Here is a 19,767-nt window from a genome sequence, read left to right as displayed (position 1 = left end):
CCGCGCGCGCCCTCTGCCGACCGGGAGGAGGCTGCGCTGTGCAGGGCAGGGGACCGGGGAGCTTTGCTGCATCAACAGCTGTGTTGGTGGGGCTGGATGGGCACCGCCACGCGACGGGACGATTGCAAGGGCAGGTATTGAGAGAGGAAAAAACACAGAGGAAAGTGCCGTAAGAAAAACACCATCGGCGAGCTACATGTCCTGGCTGAGAAAGGCAGCCCTCCTGAGTGCCGCACCAAAGCAAAATGACGAAGAGGGCGGATAAAGCAACAAGAGCGCCTTTAAGCTCCTAAAAGCTGAAAGCAGCCACCGCTCCAAAAAGAGGCGTTTAATTTGCCTCCTGTCACACGGCCGTGAGTCACCCCCGGGGCTCCCTGCGTGAGAACAGGACGGCAGCGCCGTTAAACAAATAAAAGAAAACGAGCTCGCTGCTCACTCAGCTCAGCCCGCAGATCTCCCCCGGCTGTGCCCCCGCAGCCTGCGGAGGCGGATAAAGGGAGCCGGAGGGGCCGCCAGCGCCGTTACCCTCGGCCCCTCGGTGGGTGGTTGCGGGGTGGAAGCGGTTGGGTGGGGCCTGCGTGTCCTCAGGGTGTTACTCCTCCCCACAGGCCCCGCCCGGCTTCTCTTCTGCGTCTCGGCCCTCTCTCAGCTGCTTTCCCTTCCCTCCGCAGCGCCATGCGGTTCCCTCCCGGTGCCGTGCTGCTCCTGGGGCTCCTCGGGGTTCTGTGCAATGGCGGCGCCTCAGGTGAGTGCGGTGTCGGGGGGCTGCGGGTCGTAAGGAGCGGTGCGGGCACGGGAGCCTCCCGCAGCCTCCCTTCGGTGTTTCCTTAGCGCGAGGCCGGCTTTGCAGCTCGTTATCTGTTGTTCTATCTCCCTGTGTGGCTATGCTGGGCTACAACCGTTGTGGGGATGTGGCACGGGCTGGTGGGCGTGGAGAAATAAGAAGGGGGTGTAAGAACTTACCTAAGGAAGGGAAGAGGGTTAATTGCTTCTTACGAGAGGTTCTGGCTTTCCAGCGCCTCTCAGATCGCAGTCCGCAAACCGTCCCTTTAAAATCGAGGGCACGAGCAACAGCCCCGAAAGCCTGGAACTCGGGTCCTGACATGGGTTGTTGGCCGTGCTGATGGAATCTGACTTTACTGAGCGTGGCCTTCTTTTCCTAATTCCTTTGTGTTTGTGCCTAGGACTAAAGTGGGCCTCCGGAGCTCAGTGCTCTGTAATGATTGTATCTTGCGGAGACTTAACAGATGCTGTTACTTGTTGATGCTTTTCCTGCTCGTGAGAAGTTTCTTCAGAGATAAGCAAGCGACCTCTGATAGTAGGGCTGATATAAGCCTCTCTCAGGTTTTCTTTACTTTTAAACTAGCATGTAATGAAATTTAGTTCTCCAAAAGGTGATATCTGCCCTTGGGGTATGTTGCAGGGCCTCGGTGCGCTATTTGGAATCGATCTTAAGTGTGCAAGTCTTCCTTCCCTAATCTCATGCCTATATCTTATCTATATCTGTGCAGGCGCAGAAGACTTCTGCTTAGTGCTTGATAGCATTGAGCAGGTTTGAGAATGAAATCTCAGATGTCTCCTAGACTCAGCTTAAAATGATGTTGTGGAGTTTTTTTGCTTTCTAACTGTATGTATAAACACAGAATTGAAGCCAGACAGCAGCTGTTTTACTTTGGAGGAGACTGTTGCTGCATCTCCTTACAGAACTAAGAGTGGAAGGGATGAACATCACTTTCCTCATGGAAAGTTAATGAGCTGTGTAATTTGTGTTCCAAGACCTAGCTGATTATTAGGCCCTTTAAACGAGGACACCTACTTAATGGTTCACTGATTTAAAATTGTCCTGTGGCTGTTCAGTCCAGGTTTGCAGGGTTGATTCCTGCTGTCTCCTAGTACTGAAAGATCCCACCACAGTTTTTAAGTGCTGTCTGTGATAGGCTGTATTGCCTTTCTGGGTATCTGATGGGCAGCAGCTCTTTAAATTTAGCTTTTATACTGAAGAGGCAATCTGCATTATGCTTAAAACACTTAGGGAGCTCCACCTTCCTGAAACAGGAGTGCAGTTTGCCTTGTTTGTTAATTCCAAACCAGTTTTTTCAGTGATGCAAAAAACAAAAGTGAGTTTGATGTGTAATTAGGTTTGAGCAGGGCCCTATGGTAAAGTTCCAGGTGGATCAAGACCATCCTTCAGTTAAGATGCAGCAATGCTAGAATCATGCAAAATGCAAAGCAGTTGAATGGTTGCTCCACTTCAGCTTATCTGGATGTACTTATTTTGTGCTAGCTGTTTAGTCTATGCAGAGACTGACTGAAGTTCCCACAAGGCTACCCTGGTCTCTGAATGTATTATGCAGCTGTTTGCTTGCACATCTGGGTAATAATGCCTCCTTCTTGTGGATAAGATCACAGAATCACAGAATCACAGAATTATAGGGGTTGGAAGGGACCTCTAGAGATCATCGAGTCCAACCCCCCTGCCAAAGCAGGCTCCCTACACCACGTCGCACAGGTAGGCGTCCAGGCGGGTCTTGAATATCTCCAGAGAAGGAGACTCCACCACCTCCCTGGGCAGCCTGTTCCAGTGCTCCGTCACCCTCACCGTAAAGAAGTTCTTGCGCACATTCGTGCGGAACTTCCTATGCTGGAGTTTCAGCCCATTGCCCCTAGTCCTGTCCCCACGCACTACTGAAAAGAGACCAGCCTCGCCACTATAGCTCCCACACCTCAGGTATTTATAAACCTGGATCAAGTCCCCTCTCAGCCTTCTTTTCTCAAGGCTAAACAGACCCAGAAAGATGCAAGTGATATCCTAATCAACAGTACCAGCAATGTACTTGAAGCCAGAGCTTGTGTATTTTGGCTGCAGATCAGTGGATTGGTAAATGTGAGCAGGTGATACAAGAACTTTTCACTATCCCTTTTCAGACTGTAGAAGTCCTAATGAACTCTACAACTTGGTGGACGGTACAGTCTTCTGGGATGGGAGTGTTGCAGCTGCAGTACTGTCTGCATTGAGCATCAAGCAGTGCGCTGAATCTCAATCACCTCAGTTGGAAGTTTAGGAGCTCTCGTAAATTTCCTTCTTTCTTTTGGCAGGAGTGTCTTTATTTGGGCTTGTACTAATGTGGAAGGACTGAGGGTTCTGATGTACATCCATGTATGTATGGCCCTGAAAGGTCTGATGTAACATGATAGTTTAATAAAGTTAAGTGCTCAGTTTTCTCTGCTCAAAATGTCTACATCTTACTGTTGATGTTCCTCCTGCACTGAAGGGCTCTTCTTGCCTCTAAAAGCTCATAGGGTAACTTAGTATATCTGTAAGCTAGTTGGTACTGAAGTTCATTTTCTCTTACTAGAGATGAGTATACTGATGGAGTACAGCTATGTAGGTGCATAGGCTGTTTCTGCATATGCAACCATAGTTTCTTCAATTAGTTTCTTAATGGGAATTGAATCATACAGTGTCACCAGGAACCCTGTGTTTTTAGCTATGGCAATTGGGGTCAGAAATGTGGCTGAAGTACTGAATGAACTGGGGGTTTGCTGCTGAATCAACAAAACGGAAATGATTCAAGTTGGCCATTACTTGTTGGAGAGACTGCAGATCTTATGGGAAGCTGGGTAGCTCAGTTCTTAGAGCTAGGAGTAAGGAGCTGCCATCTGTACAGAGCTCTGGGAGGCTGAGTTTCTTTGCTGTCTCTGCTGGCTTTGCCTCTTATGCAGGAGAAGAAATGCAGTGTGGGATGACAGCAGATTTTTCCATCTCTGCTTCTGTCTTAGTATTGGTGGTACTAGTAAACTGAATAGTGTACACTAAGTGCTCCAACTTTGCTTTTTCTCAGTTTCAAGAATATTGGCTTCCTATATGTTTTAATTTGACAGTTTCTGTAATATCAAGGATTCTTCTCTTGTATCTTATCTAAAACAATTCTGGCATATAGTATCTTGAGATTTCTTCTTCTTCCTGTAGAGAAGAGGATGTAGCTTGGTATTTACCAGGTGTTTTCTGATCTTCACCCTTTGAAGAAAAGGAAAGCGGGGGGGGGGGGGGAGGGTGGAAATAAGCTGGGTTCTTTTTGGGAAACCTGGGTCTTGTTTGGTGAACTACTTCACTTCTGTGATGGCGTGATTGTGGTAGTCCTGTTTGGCGTGCTGTGCTATGTGAGATCTAACTTGACAAAAGAAGCCTATATAATGTTGTTGAGATACTTTGGCAACACTGAGCTCCATTACAAATTACATCAAGTTCAGGCAATTTAATGACTTTCTGAAAACATGATACTGATGGGCCTGCTGAACTGTGAGTAGATTGGTTTGTCTTGCTTGCCATGCTCCTGTCTGCTTAGGAGCACTACCAGTATCTTCATCAAGTGATGGAAATGGAGAAAACAGGAAGGTTTCAGGCATTGTAGTTTGGCAATGTAGTAATTATTCTTCTAGCAAATGACTTAAAAGGTTCTGCTGCTCTGCAGTGCTTGCAAACTCTCCTTAGTAATCTTTCCAGCCTGACTCGAAGGGCAGTTCAAGGAGCTTGTAGACAACCATCTGAATAGCACTAGCCTCATGGATGTTCTTGTTCTTAACTCTGCATCTATGCTCTTCTGTCCAGACTTTGGCTTAAAATATGTCACATGCACTGTCTAGGAGCAGTTATGCAAACAGTACTGTAATGTAGAACACCATTCCTTAGTTTACCACACTAATTAAATTTGAGAGAGCTCCTCTGACATTTAGAGTCTCATGATCTTATTGAGGTAGTGGCTCATGCTTTGCTGACAAATCTGACCTTACATATGCAGAGGCCTCAGGGTGTTAGAACAGAGCAGAGGTGAGAAACAAGACAGAGCAATGCTGTTTTTCCCCTTGTAGAGAATAGAGAATATGTACATGGTTTCAGTTTTTCTTTCTTTAAAGTAACATTTGAGGAGTGAACACCCTGTGGTTCAGGAAGCCGCTTTTAAAGTTCAGGGATATCTTCCTCTGTTCTGTGCTGCTGCAAGTTTGAGTGCATAGAAAGTCAGCATTGCATTTAGAATACTTTTCTCTAGCATTCATATGTAGTTGCAGTTCTGGTATAACTTCAGGTTTTAAGAGGACAGAGATTTTGTGGAAGGGACAGGTATATGAATGCTGTGCAGGGGACACTCAGAAATTGAAAATTACTCTAAATACTTGAAAACTTTAACATAAACTAAAGATTACTTTTCATACAGTCATAGCAGTCTTTCTCCTGGATGATTTGTGGTCACTGTATTTCAGCAAGGGGTTTGTTGGTGATCTGGTACTGGTAATCATCAAGCTTTAGGGGCAACTATAGGACTGAAGTAAGGATTGAAGTTAGCAAGATGAAATGAATTATTTTTCCTGCTTTTCCTCAGCTGTGAGAAGAATGGAGAGTGCGTGAGGTTAGGTCACCTCTTCTTGCATATTAGAAGGTCGAGAAACCCACCAAGGAGAGGATAATGAAGAGTGACAGGAAAGAACTAAAAGGGGAATAGAGTTCTGTGGATGGAGTTCAGAATGAGAAGACTCTTGTTTTAGAAAGGGAAGCATCTGACCCATCGAGTGTGAATGGGATGATTGTTCTCCAGTAAAAGCCAATACCAACCTTCCTACTAGGAGAGGCGACTTTGCAGAAGTAGTGTATTTGTTTTTAAGCTTGATAAGTTTTAGGTCAGCTGGATTTGTGTTTGTGCCCACGCAGGGGAATTCTTATGAAGCATCAGAGTGCAATGCTCAAAGGCATTGTTCAAGCTGCAAGCCCTACAGTCTCTACTTTTTGACAAAAATGAATCTCATGGTTTCTGTACCGCTGCTTCTCTTCCCTCTCCTGAGATTCTGTTTCCCAAGAGCACAGCGTAGGAAGAAACCAGGCTTTCTTGCAGGACTTGAACAACAAGCCAAAGTTGATTCTCAGAGACTCTTATATTCTGTGTCATGTGTTACTCTTTAAATTGAAATGACAGCAGATGATAGAGCTGTGCTCATCCTGGGGGGAGAAAGGGAAGGTATTGATCGTGTCTAGGAAAAAAAAAAACAAACAGCTTAGGATACAGCAGTCCTAATAATTAAGAATAGTTTGTGATCAAATCCCATGTGAAATAAAATAGTTAAGTATATGTATGTAAACAGCAAGTTTGCTCCTGTAGACCTTGATGCAATTCCCATCACTGGGAAGTTTGCTCAAGAAGTCCAGCAGATTTTGTGCATGTTGGCTGGCTAATATGAGCTTACTCTCTTCTATCTGCAGAAAAGCAAGTAGTTCTCACTATCATATTTACTGAAGGGTACTTGCCCTTGGTTGCACTGCTCTGCACCATCTGCAGCAGGTGTTCGTTGCTTATGAGCTCAGCTGTGCAGGAGGTGGACTGAGCTCGTGGCAGGAAGTCATGTCCAGAGAGGTTGTGAAGTCTCTTATGGAGATATTGAAGACCTGTCTGAATGCCTACTTATGTGACCTACTGTAGGGTACCTGCTTTAGCCATAGGGGTTGGACTTGATGTTTTGAGGTCCCTTCCAACCCCTGCAATTCTGTGATGTCATGTATGCTGAGGTGAAAGCCAGGCTGCACAGTAGTTTTCCCAGCTTATCCCTTCTTGTAGGCATAGCTTTGTGTGTAGCAGCCCCTGGAGCCTGAGCTTGTTGAGTGAAAGCAGCATAAAATGTCTTGCAGTGTTCCCAGCAGACTAATATTGGACTGTCCCTCCTCCCTGTTCCCAATCCCTCAATAACAGCTTCCCGTGTGAATGAAAAACCAAGTGATTTTCCTTTTTTTTTTTTTTTGGACTGCAGGTCTTCTTGAGCTCTCCTTGGGAAAATTCAGAAATGTGCTACTTAATCAGACCAATCCAGTGGAAGCAGTCATCAGGAACATTGCAAGCAATGTGACAGTCATCGTTTTTCAAGTACATGCACAGCAAAGTGATGTGGTGATATCCTTTGATAAGGTATGGGAAGAGTGTCATTTCTATTCTTGAGTACTACTTTTCTTAACCTAAAGGAGAAGTAGGTGTTGGCCATACTACATGTAGGGCACAGAATCAAAGCTATGTAAGCACATCCATCAGTGTGTCACATTAAAAAACAGATTCCTGACGAACAGTCTTCAGATGCCTTGTTATGTTAAGCATGATCACTTCTTGATGTTTAGCTGTCTGCAGTTCATGTTGTTTGTGTACAACTCCTGTAGGTGTGGTGTCTCGTTATCCCAACTGCCTCTCAGGAGTTAATTCTTATTTGATGGCATATGGAGGGATTCTTCCACTGTATTCCAGTGAAAGCTGCTGCACCTAGCTGGCAATACAAGTGTTCTTACTGCTGTACGTTGGCCTCATTTTTGTCCTGTCATTACTAGGTGTAATCTAAAATACTGATTTTTATGGTACTCTGAGGCAGTTAGTGGTATTTGAGCAGAATGTAAGCTAAGCTGGAGGTAGTATGTAGCAACATGACGGCAGCCATCCAGTTCCTGTATTTTGTCAGTGTATTTCAAATGAGAATATATTGTGTACCAAGGACCATGCTGGGAAGCTTAGAAGGTGAATAACCTGTAACACAAATCACCCAGCTCAGTCATCTTTGTACTGTTTAAATATGCAGGATTCCAGAGTGGAGGTGTTACTGCTATGCTTATTCAGCCATTGATCAGCAGCCACAATGCTTTTTGCTGTTTTAGTTCAAGCTCTAGTTGCATGCATGGGGTTTACCAGGCCAAGGGTAGTGTCATGTGAATATGGTTGTTCTGCTTTTAGGGCTGGTCTGCCTCTGAAGATATGAAATTGAGCCAGACCTTAAGACCTGCCAGGTGTAAAGTGTCCCATTACAGTGCTGCCTTGGGTAGCTATTGTGGTCTTGGACAAAAGGCATTTTCCATGCTGAAGAAGATTTGACTGCATGTCAAATCTTGGTTGTTCCAGCCATGAGTGATGTGGTTGTTGCTATCTGATGTTCCCTCAAGGCTCTTGGTTCTGAAAGGAGTGGTGATGGTGAGAATTAGATCAGTGGTGGTCTGGCATGGTTCATGTGAAAGCCAGCTGTTATAAAGTAGGCTCCATTTTGGTGGAGATAATGAGGTGTTTTGGCACTCTTGTTCTCAGGATGCTCATCAGTTCCTTTACACCTTTTTGTAAGAGGTATTCTAATCCCTTTATACCTTTACTAATCACTCCATACCTGTACACCAATATACTTAGCTAGCTAGGAATCTCTGTGATTTGCTTTTGATGTTACTTCTTCAATATTCTCAGACTTCCAGGTTCCTTTAATTTGAGCCTGAATTAGCCAATGTGTGGTGTGAAAGGCTACTTTTTTCTTTCCCCAGCTCTGAGCTCCTGCTAGTTAGCTGAATGCCTCATCCGTGGCAACTGGCACTTGAATGTGTGCCCTACAGGTCTGTGGCAGGAATGTGACTCCTGTGCAATATATCTAGCTGTGGTCAAACATGATCATGATTAATTGCTTGTTTATATAATGTGTTTCTGTTCAGAATCCATCTACAAACAGCTCAGGAACTGGAGTAGACAGAGGACTCATTTCCATCCTTCGACCTCAACAGACTGTGTGTACGTGGTACCTTCGATCTCTGGATGCTAACCAGGTGCTAAGCACAGCTATCTCTATCCCCTACATGGAGAAAGGTATGTTGTTGTCCTTATTTTTTTGGTTAAGGGGTGCCAGCTCTGCTTACTGTTTGCAAACTGTGAAATGAAGTGTTGCTTTTTCAGAAGTGGTGATCTTGCATGATATAAGCAGATGGTGGAAATGGCACAAGCCCTTTGGAGCTGCCAAAGCTTGTTTTCGTTACTGAATTGTGATTTGTGCATAAGATGTGTTGTATGGTCTTCTCATGACTTCAGTCTCAGAGTAGAAAAATGCTGTGCATGTGTATTAGGATTTGTTTTAGCGACTGTAGTGGCATTACTTGTATTGTCTGCAGGACTAGAGCCTAACAATTCTGGGTACTCAGCATCAGACTATGCCTGCAAGTGTGTTCATTGCTGAAGTCTTGAACTTTTTTTTCATATTGTGTAAGAAAGAATTAAGAACTACACCTATTTGTTGTTTTGTTTTCCAGATCCTATACCTGGAGGCTGCAATCTAGAATTTGATTTGGAAGTGGATCCCAACATTTATTTAGACTACACACTGGTTGATGTGCGCATAAAGTTTGCCCCTGCGAACTTGGGATATATGAGGTGTGTAGTTTAAAAAATAGATAAAAACAAATGGGGGCTTTAGTGCTCTGACTAGACCCTACATTGGTGTTTCCTTTCCCTGTATTTGACTAGGGTGATAATGCAGGATTTAACAGAAAGGTTAAATGTCTAACTACTGGTAGAAATATTGTTTGCTGCAACTTGTAATCTAAGAAGTAAGAGAGGAAAAGAAAGGAAGAGGTAGTAAGAAGTGGAAGTTGCATCCTGTGGGAGAGATTATGCATATGAGGGCTTTGTGCTAAGCATGTTGCTGACCTCTTTTTAATTGCAGAGGGGCAAACCCGCCATCGTGTGATTCAGGGACAGGTCAGAACTCCAGATGGCGGCTGCGCTATGATGTCTACCAGTACTTCTTACCAGAGAACAATCTTTCTGAGATGGTGCTCATGAGCCACATACGGAAGATGTCTGAGGTGCAAAGTATCAAAGCTAATGGTGTTAAAGTAAGTGTGAAGCCTCACACTCGGTCTGTGAGGCTCTTGGCAGTGCACTGTGTGAATTCTTTTTTCTTCCCTGTTCTCCTCTTCCTTGAGTTGTACTGGACTAGAAACTGACCCCAGTTTGAAGTGACCATGAAGAGAGCTGATATAGTAGAGCAAACAATTCTGGCATGTTTACTTACTCCCAGTAAACTGATTGGAAGGGACAGAGGGTGAGAATGTCAGCGGCCATGACCTATCTGGTTTTGTTAGGGAGTAGAATGGCAGACTCCCTGCTTCAGAGGGCAGACTTGAGCTAGAAGACTGATAGAAAAAATTGGACTATGCCCTCAAATGGAGAGGAACAAAACACAGGTAGGAAAATCTAGTGTGCTGTCAGAAAGCACTGTTTTATATTGAGGGAAGTGGAGTCAGTCCTGTAAACCTTTAACGCTTCAATTACTAATACTGAGAAGGTTCAAAATAGCAAAGCTCACATTTCAGTTCTTGCTGGTCTTCCTTGAGCTGCTGAGTATTGCTTTAGCTGTGTGTGTATATTGGCATGGTATTAGAAATAGTGACAAGCAGGTCTCTGCAATTAAAAATATTCTTTACTGTTTCAGATGCTTACAGTGACAAGTGATGATAAGACAGATGTGTACTTTTCCTCGCTCCCTGGACAAGGTGTGATCTACAATGTCATAGTATGGGATCCTCTTTGGAATACTTCTGCTGCATACATACCTGTGCACACATATGCCTGCAGCTTTGTTGACCTAGTGGATAACTGCTCCTCTCTTAGTAAGTTGGGATTTGTTGGAGTACAATTCAAGCTTGTACTCCAGTGTGCTGAGTGGTGGGGTTTCTTGTAAGCTTTTTACATGTGTAGATGGATACTCTTGATACATTTTTGTTACTTTGAATCCACTTCTTGATTGAGTGGAAATTCTAGAATTATAAGGATTAGTATATGGAGAGCTATTACTGATTGATGGTCTCCCTCCAGCTTTTTCCATTTGAACTGGTATGTAGTTTTGAATTACTTTGAGGGTGATATATGTGAAACTAAGCTGATAAAACACGGTCTGGATTAGAGTCCAGCTCTAATTCTTGAATTGTGCTGGTGCTAATAGCAATCAGTAATTTTCAAATATTTTGAAGTGGGTAGTCACCTAAAAACAAGCATGAATATAATACCAGCAATAGAAGCCTGATTACAAAGTTATTACTTTCTATGAGGTCATGTAATTATAGAATGTGAGTGCAAGAAGAGCAAACTGAAGGAACAAGGATAATGGATAGAATATGGTTCATAAAGCAAGATTTGTCCTCATTTGCTTAATTATTACTCAGGTGACTTGTCAAATTCTAGGTCTTATGACCTCATAAGAGAGATCTGGGCTTAAAAGCCTGTCCTCTAATTCAGAAAACTAGAGAAATGTAGCCTAAATATTAGTAAGAATTCTTCCTAGGAGACAGAGGTGAGCTGTACTGGGGTGGCGATGGTCCTTTCTGTTGCATGAAAAGTATATTTATTGTAGATAAAGATGAAGGCTGCAAAGATAAAGACTAACTGCTATAGTACTGACTATTTTAAAGCTGAGTAGAGAATTTCAGATAACACTGTAATAGCAGCACTGCAAACAGCAAGTTACAACTGCCTGACTAATGGTTACAGAAACTTCAGTCTCTTGAGTAGAAGCTTTTGACTGCAGCTTAGACAAGAGCTACTTAAATATTCTGTTGCAGATCCTAAAGATATTTGTTAGGTCAGATGCTGCAGATTTGTTCTCATTGGGAGTCTGAAGGAGCAGTAGTTATGCTGTTGACAGACTAAGCGATAACAGCCTGTGCTTGCTAGTGTTGCTATTGGGACTACTAGAACAGAATGCCCTAATATCACTTTCTTTCTCCCTGTAGGCAAGCTCTCGACCAAAATATTCTTCACTGCTCTTGCTCTTCTTGGTCTATTCACTTGCTTTTTTGGACACAGATTCTGGAAAACAGGTATGGGATGGTTTTTCTTCTCATAACTCCTGTTAGAATTTCATAAGTGTAACTTGCTGTGACTTGCTAAGAATCAGCTGATAGTGATTATATGTTGGTTAAATCCACCGCTTTGCTTTAACAGGGCCAGATCTCTTTAGCTCAAAACAAGAAGTTTCTGGTATTCCAAGAACAGGAACCCAGAACCAGGGTTCGTGCTGGGGAGCATGAATATAAACGTGTGATTTTTAGCTCATTTTGAAATACTCTGGAACTGCCCTTTCCAGAACAAAGTGTTGGCTGTCTCCTTGTGCTTAACAACTAGTGAGCTGAGATTTCCCTTCCTGGTAGTAAAACAGAAGGATCTGAAGATTTACTGAAGTAGATTTGATATCATGTGATATGGTAGCATACTAAATCCCTTTTCTCTTATCTCTAGACTTATTCTTCATGGGATTCATATTGACAGGATTCTTCTTCTTTGTATTCATCACTAGGGTAACTGGCCTTGGTTATGATGGTGAGTAGATGTCAGGATATCCTGTCTGCTTCCCAAAACGTTATTGCTATGTGTCTCTTAAGTTGTGCTTGCAGCTGGCTAGCCTTGGGAAAGATTAAAAACAAAGAAGTATAGTATGTGAGTACTTGACCTGAGCTCTGATTGCCCTAACAGCCAAATAAACAACAGAGTAGTTATTGCTTTCAACCTCAGACAATAAAGTGGAAATTAATAGCTGCAACTATGAAAGACAAATTTGCATATCTATCTAAGGGACGTGTAGATTTAGAAACTGTCTGGAATTTGCAATGTACTTCCTTCCTGCCTCTTCTGTAATGGGTAGATCTGAGTTTCAGATCAATGCAGATTCTAAATGTAAAACGGAATAAGCAGTTGCAACTTGTTGGACTGGCAAGATTTGGTTCCTTTGTCTTTATTACATCCTGCCTTATAGAGGTGCTGTTCTGATAATTCAATATCTGTTGCAACGTAACTTCTTTGAGAACTGAAGGTACTCTTACGTAGTAGCAACACCTTCATTACGGTCCTGTGTCGCTCTCTCAGTAGCATACTCTCAAGTTACTGACTGGAGTTGGTGAAATATATGAAGCACAAAGAAGGGCTTTTTTCAGAAAGTTTTCAGAAGGCTTTGATTAGGTAACGATGAAGCACGCAAGCAGATCTGTTGGGTATGTCATTGCAAAAAACTGAAATTTTCAGGATGCTGCCACAGTTTTTAGTTTACAATTTCCTGTTTTGTTTTTCAGTGCGTCTTATTTTGACAGCAGTAGCTGGGACTATTGGAGGGATTCTCCTGGTTGCAAGCTGGTGGAGATTTGGCTCTGTCCTACTCTGTATGTTGATTATTGGACTTGTGCTGGGATTTCTCTTCTCGTCAATGGTCTTTTTCACCCCACTAGGTATGTACTGAAATATTCTGCTGTGAAGCGACTGAGTGATGCTTCCCTTCTATATTTCAGGGACTCCAAGGCTCTAAGACATATGCCATATCTGGTGCATCTTAGTATGATTTGTCTTTATTTTTGCCCTTTCTGGTCTTGGAAGTATTAGAGATGTGTCCCTGAAGCTTTCTTTCAGGTCTGCTGCAATTAAAGCTCCTTGGGGAATCAGCACTGGTGGGAAAAGGAAACTGCTTAATCTTTCTACCCAAGCTGCTTGCATTTCAGTAATCTAATACCATCTCTGCTCCAGGCAAGCATTTGCTGTCAGTCTTGCTCTCTGATCCAAAGCAAGATACAGTAGAAAATCTGTGATCTGACTCTGAGGCTTCAGGCATGAGGGCATCATGAATTAAGAGGAGCTCTTGCTGTTACCTTTTACCATACTGCAGTGAAATGCTGTGGTAGCACTTTGCTGTAAGACTCAAACTTGTATTTGCAGCTGAACTGACATCACGGGTGTTTTTAAGATTTATTTCCTTTAGAGGAACAACAGGCAAATCGCAGCAAAGCAAAAAGGGCTGCTGAGATGAAATCCCTCAGGGACATCAAGGCATCTGCTGCACTGCTTTCTTTGCTGTACCTTTAAATCTCATAAATGCATTCCTTTCTGGCTTTCCTACTTAAGATCTCCTGGTGGGGCAGTTTTTCCTTTTGAAGATTCTGTTTTACTCAGTCTGTGATTGTGTAATAATCCATGCATTCCCTGGTTGCTTTTTATGAGAGTAAAATAGTGAGTGGATTAGAGTCAGCCAGTCTCCTGCTTAGTTGACAGGCTTTTGAAAGCAGGGGGAGCAAAGTACCATTTAATCAAGTAACTTGATTATTCTTCCTAACACCAGAAGAGCTTCTTGCCATATATTGTGGTGGTTGCACTTGTACCAGGTCCTATAGTAAAACCTACGTGGATACAGGTTTATAAACTATAAAACTACATAGGCAATAAAATGGTTCCTTATTAGGTGGAAGTACTCTGCTTTTCACTCTTACCAGATGAGTAGTGTATACTTCGCCAAAAAACCTGCTTGATGATCAAGATCTGCTTCCCAGTTTAGGACTTGTGCTAAACTGGAACAATCCTTCTGTTCTGATTAACGGTGCACTTCAGCTTTTGAGCTCAAATGCCAGTTAAACTTTTCCATGTTGTACTCCAGGTATTTCTAAAGTTTCTGAATGCACAGAATCTTCAGAGAAGAGTGTACCACGGCAACCACTTAGGGAAAAGAAGTGATTGTTTTAATAAAGCTAGAAAAACTACTTTTGAAATATGGTGTCTTTGCAGGAGACTACAGGGTGTTCCACGATGATGTTGTGTTCTGGGTGACCTTTTCTTCTGTGGCTTTAATGATTCCAGTGCTTTTTGTTGGCTGTCCAAGAATTGTAAGTAATCTGTTCTTCCCCTCTGGGAGGGGGGGGGGTAAAGGGTTTCAGAGCATTATCCATAATGCAGTCCTGTGGGATGTGTAGAAGATCAACACAGCTTCATGAAGCTCAGCTCTGAGTTCCTATTTGCTGCAACTTGTACTGAATAGTCCATGAGCAAAGGAATGATCTTTTTGCAGCTTTGCACACAACAATCAGTGATGCTTTTATTGGCCTACCTATGCTGCCTTAATAGGATGTGTGGATAACACGATGTGGGGAGCCAAATTCTTTTGGTAGAACTGATAAAATGCTGCATTGAAAAGGTGGGGGAGTACAACGTTGGTCAGTTTTTTCAAGTTCTGTTTTTCTTCCCCCTTCCAGCTGAACATACTGGCCTGTGGAATAGTAGGTTCTTACTCAGTGGTCCTGGCTATTGCATGTTATGTCTACACAAGTCTTGCTTACATTGCCGTAGACTTGCTCAGAAGGCTCCTCAATGATTACTTCAACAGAGCTTACACCAATGTGCCTTTTCAGACAAATGGTGAGTGCTGTTCTTACGCTTACCTTAAAAGAAAAAGTTGGAAATATTTACTTGAGAAGTGCACCATTGCCTTGTAAACAATAAATGTTGAGAGGTAACATAAGAAGTATGGTGTGAGATTTTAACACCCAAATGATGGATTTCAGTCCTCTGGAAGTAACACTAAGCTGACTCACATGTGAACCCTCCAGCAGATGTTGCCTAACAAGGCATTTACCTGAGGTGCTTTTCAGGCTTGGGCTGCTATGTTTGCAGACTGGCAGTCTAAGGGACGGTGACTGAACGTGCTTGTTCTTGCCTTTGCTTGATTAATCTCTCTGCCCATGAGGATGCAGAAGCAATATGTCATTCCTTCCTGTTTCTAAATGTGTCCGTGTTTGTGCTTGGGAATGATAGAATGGTTTGGGTTGGAGGGGACCTTAAAGGTCATCTAGTTGTGACCTCTCTGCTGTGAGTAGACCAGACTGCCCAAAGCCCCAATCCATCTTAGTCTTAAACACGTGCATGAACTTCACAAACTTCACACTTCCCTCTAAGTTTTATGGGAATCAGTGTGTTGTTTTTCTTTTCTTTTAGACGTTATTGTCCTGGCAGTGTGGATAATGCTAGCCCTTAGTGGAGTCACCGTGCAGCTTCGCCGAGAGAGAAGTGAAGTGCCCTTCCCACCACACCCCTACCTCACCTGGAAACGGGAAAGGGAGCGCAGAAGCACAAATGTCTTAGACCCCAGCCATCATATCCCTCCCTTAAGAGAGAGGCTCCACAGCAAGCTGCTACAGATTAAAGAGCTTTTTCAGAAAGAGCAGCCAGCTGGGGAAAGAACTCCACTGCTTCTGTAACCAGCTCAATAACTGGTGGGAACAGAGAGGAAGAATCTAAGGATGACAAGATAAGTTATCACCAGCAGACCAGTCAGTGGTGCAGGCTTATACTACTGTCAACTTGTCTTGTGTAATAAGAGGAGACTGTTTTTTCAACTTGATGGAAAAATTATCTGTCCTGTCCACTACATGCTGTCTTGTGACATGCCTCAGTGGCCCACTCAAGCTGCTGTAACATGCATATGTCTGGCTGCAGAGATCTCATATTAAGGATCAAGTACAGGTATTTGTCTTGTAGTGAGCTAGTTTGATGTCCACGTATGTGAAGTATAAAACAGTCCGTAGAAAGCAACCTGTACAACACTGGTTCTTCCCCTCATGGTGTGAAAATTGCTGCCAAAATATTGCCTGACTTGCTCTTGGAGGTGAGCAGTCTGCCATCTTGCAAGGGAAGTAAGACAAGGGTCATACATAGGAGTTCTTCTAGCAGGAACTGAAGTATCATCTTGTAGTGGGTACAAAATGTGTGACTGCAGACACATCCAAGAAGTATTACTGAACCTTGCAAGCTAAATTAAGTGACTTGAATGCACTGAATTAACTGTTGTGAGCACACTGGGGCTCAGAAAGTGGAGCTGATCTGAGACAAGACTCTCCCTCTTTTGCTTGGTTCTGTAGCAGGCTGGTCATCTGGTCTATGTACAGAGATGACTGCTAAGAGAACACAAGTGGCTTGCCTCCTCATTTGCTTTCTGAATAGCCCGTGACTTGCTTTGTCTCTGGCGCATCATCTCTTTTGATGAGGTGCTGCGGAAGAGAGTAACTGGAATAAGCACTTTACAGCCAATGTCAGTCTTTCCTGGAATTAGTTGAAACACTAACTGTGTTGGGTGGTTGTTGGGTTTTATTTTTCCTTCTTTAATCAATAAGTCTTCTAATTTTTGCCTCTTAACAGTGAGAACAGCATACTGTGGGCAAAATGCTGACCAAGATCCCTGCTGACTCAGAATGTCCCTTACCAACTTTGATTGCATTTGCCCAAAGTAGAATGTAATGTAAAACAGATAAAGGACCACTCTTGTGTTCAGTGGGAAATTGCATCTTTTTTGGTGGTGTTATTCACTTCCTTAAATAAAACAAGCAGCCGTTTTCAAAACGCAGATTGGAGCATTGTGGGTTTGGCCTCACATTAATGTACTGACCTGAGGCTGTCCTTGGGTTCTACTGCCCGCCCCCTGCTCAGTCCTGGTCTGTATCCTCAGTGTTTACATTGTGGTCTGTCTTATATTAAATAGCAGTGAAATGAATGCATTACTTTGATTCTTGATACAGGTTTTGGTGGCTCTTTCTGACTTTTGTTTTTAAACTTTAATTTCCCCTTCTGATCTTTATACCTTTAGTTTGGGCAGCAGAGTACGTTGTCCTTCCTGTCCAGAGGTGAATGGCTGTTCTGCTACTTGAATGGAGCCACTGTTGGTGAATAACCTGCTGATAAAACTTCAGTTCTCAGCCACTACTTCAAATTCTTGGTGATAAGTGTCAAACCTTTCTCTGAGGAAAGTGGCCGTACTACTCTGAGAACTCAGTTGAAGGCTTGAACATCCTAGCAGGAATGGATGACTTCCAAGTAACTCAATTTTACAGCCACTTCTCAGCTTTTTAAGGAGTGAAACTCCGTAGCATGGTACGGCCACTGAGCTGACTGAGCTGATCCTATGTTTAGAGACAAATCCCATGACTGCTTTGAGCTGGTACATTTACTTCCAACAGCTGAACAAGGCTGAAATCCTGCAATTAGGGTCTTGCTTCACTCTGCTGTTCTGTGTGGCAGATGGGGGTAAATGAGGAGCTCTTTCCTTGGTCCCTGATGGACTGATGTTCACTGACTGCCCTTACTGCACTGATACTGAGCTTGTCTTTGTGTATTTGACTAAGTAGCCAACACTTACTTGGTATAAAAATGCTCTTAAATGTGTTTACCTTGTTTTTTTAAACTGTTGTGACTAGCATTCTGAAAGAAACAAGTTGAACTCTAATTTTCTATATCTTTTTATAATAAAGATGTCTTTTGAAATAATACTGTAACTGAAGGGATGTTTTCATGCTGAGTTCGGCGTCACTTTTACAATCACAAATGCTGATGCGAGTTGCAGTGGTTGGCTGTTCTGAAATGCAGTAGGAGAAGCCCAGCTGATCTGTCTGAAGGACTGACTGCAGTCAGAGTGACACCCTGAGGTGCAGGCTGAGACCAGGCACATGCTGTGTGAGTGCAGGAGCCGATGAGGTGTCTGTAGCTTCATTGGACAAAGTTCTAAAGGACAAAGGACAGTGTGTCAAGCTCTTGGCTGGAAGCAAGGCTGCCAGATCCTGTAGGAAGGCTGGGGCAGAACTTGGAACTCTTCTGAGATCCTCAGCTGGAGATGGTGGGGCTTTTTTTCCAATTAAAGACTGCGTGTGGTTTATTTTTGTGTTCCATAAGCCACGCTGCTTAATAGTGAGTGCTGTAAGAGTATACTGACTGATTCACTGCAGCAAGGGGGATTTTTTAAGGCTCTTGTGTACCATTTGTGGCAGCTGCAAGAGAGACTGGATTCCAGCTTGCTATGCATTTCTGTGCTGTGCAAGTATGGATTGTGCTCACTGCAGCGTCTCTCACTGGAAGCACTTACCTTGCAGTTGTGCTAGCTTCAACTGATGCTATTTAATGCTTCCTGGGAAGTTCTGGATCCTATAAAGCCAGGTGTGTTGATTGTAAGCTGGAGCCACCTGCATTATGATGATCTGCCTCTCTCTGCCCTAGAGAACCCACCTGCTGTCACCGCCTTGGTGTATTTCTGCAGTCCTCACTGCAGAAAAGCTCCTACAGCTTTTCTAGGACTGAAGCACATGCAGAACTGCCTTAAAGCTCTTAAGAAGAAAATGTACTGGTTACTGTTCTGACATCCTTTCAAACAGGTGTTAGAAATGTCAGAGGGGGTTATTTAGCACTTGGAGCCCTTCTAGGGGTGTAGCTGTTAGTTGTGGTGCAAACCCTACAACACAGATTTGAGAAAACATCAGCCTTGGTTAACATTGGTTCATGTTTTGCCTTGTGTGGGTGAGAGGCTTGTTACTATTTTCAGTTAGAAGCTATAAGCTGGATGTGACTAGCAGGTAGGTGGCAGCCTTGGAACTGCTCACACTCCCAGCAGGGCCTGGTTGGGAAGCTTTGCCATCCCTGCTGTCCTCAGGTAGTGTAGGTTTGGGTAGGATGAAAGCAGCGTTTTGTGAACTGCTTGTTTGGCAGCGCTGCGCATCACACAGGGAGGAAGGGCACACAGATAGCAGCATCTTGCTTGGGTGTACAAGACATCGCACTCTGCTGCATACTGGGAGGACACAACTCCAAAGCAGCAATAACTTGTCTCATTCTGGGAGAGACACGGAGCTGTGAACAACTTACCTACCTGCTGTGGTGCTGGGTCCCCACTTCTGACTTGTCAGAAGAGAAATAACAACGGCATTCACTGTCCAGTTGTTCTGGGTTACCCATGCTCTCTTCTGGTGTAACGCCAATCATCTAATGTGCTCATAAAGAGCTGGATTCCAAGAATTTGTTAAAAAGCCAAAGCTAAGGATTCGTTAGCTGTACAGCATAGCCTGCATTCAAGCTGCCCTCTAGCTTTCACTTTGGTCGAATACCTCTAATGCTTTTATGACACAGACTGACAACTCTTACCTGCCACCCAGCAGCTCAGGCTGCCCAGGCCCACACTGAACCTGGCCTTGACCAGCTCTGTGCCAGGGCCTCACTGCCCTCTGAGTAAAGGATTTTCTCCCTGTTTCTAATCTAAATCTGCCTCCTTTTAGTTTAAAAGCGTTCTCCCTTGTTCTTTTGCTATCAGCCTGAATGAAACGTTTCTCTCCCTCTTGCTTATAAGCTCTGATTAATTAAGTACCGGAAGGCTGCAATATCTCCC

At 43.6% G+C, this 19,767-nt stretch overlaps 1 protein-coding gene across 1 annotated transcript; it reads left to right on the top strand.

Moving 5' to 3' along the window:
* Positions 1-23: 23 nt before the first annotated feature.
* TM7SF3 (transmembrane 7 superfamily member 3) lies at positions 24-17,890 on the top strand. The gene is made up of 13 exons (XM_072350409.1): positions 24-134; positions 672-745; positions 6,793-6,947; positions 8,486-8,636; positions 9,074-9,194; positions 9,487-9,658; positions 10,258-10,435; positions 11,555-11,641; positions 12,060-12,140; positions 12,887-13,039; positions 14,361-14,458; positions 14,825-14,987; positions 15,564-17,890. The coding sequence occupies exons 1-13, from the start codon at positions 97-99 to the stop codon at positions 15,824-15,826; spliced, it is 1,734 nt and encodes a 577-aa protein (XP_072206510.1). The 5' UTR covers positions 24-96; the 3' UTR covers positions 15,827-17,890.
* Positions 17,891-19,767: the final 1,877 nt, after the last annotated feature.

The sequence above is a fragment of the Excalfactoria chinensis genome, chromosome 1 (genome assembly GCF_039878825.1).
Source record: "Excalfactoria chinensis isolate bCotChi1 chromosome 1, bCotChi1.hap2, whole genome shotgun sequence".
NCBI classification, from domain to species: Eukaryota; Metazoa; Chordata; class Aves; order Galliformes; family Phasianidae; genus Excalfactoria; species Excalfactoria chinensis.
This window is presented reverse-complemented; position numbering and strand designations above follow the sequence as displayed.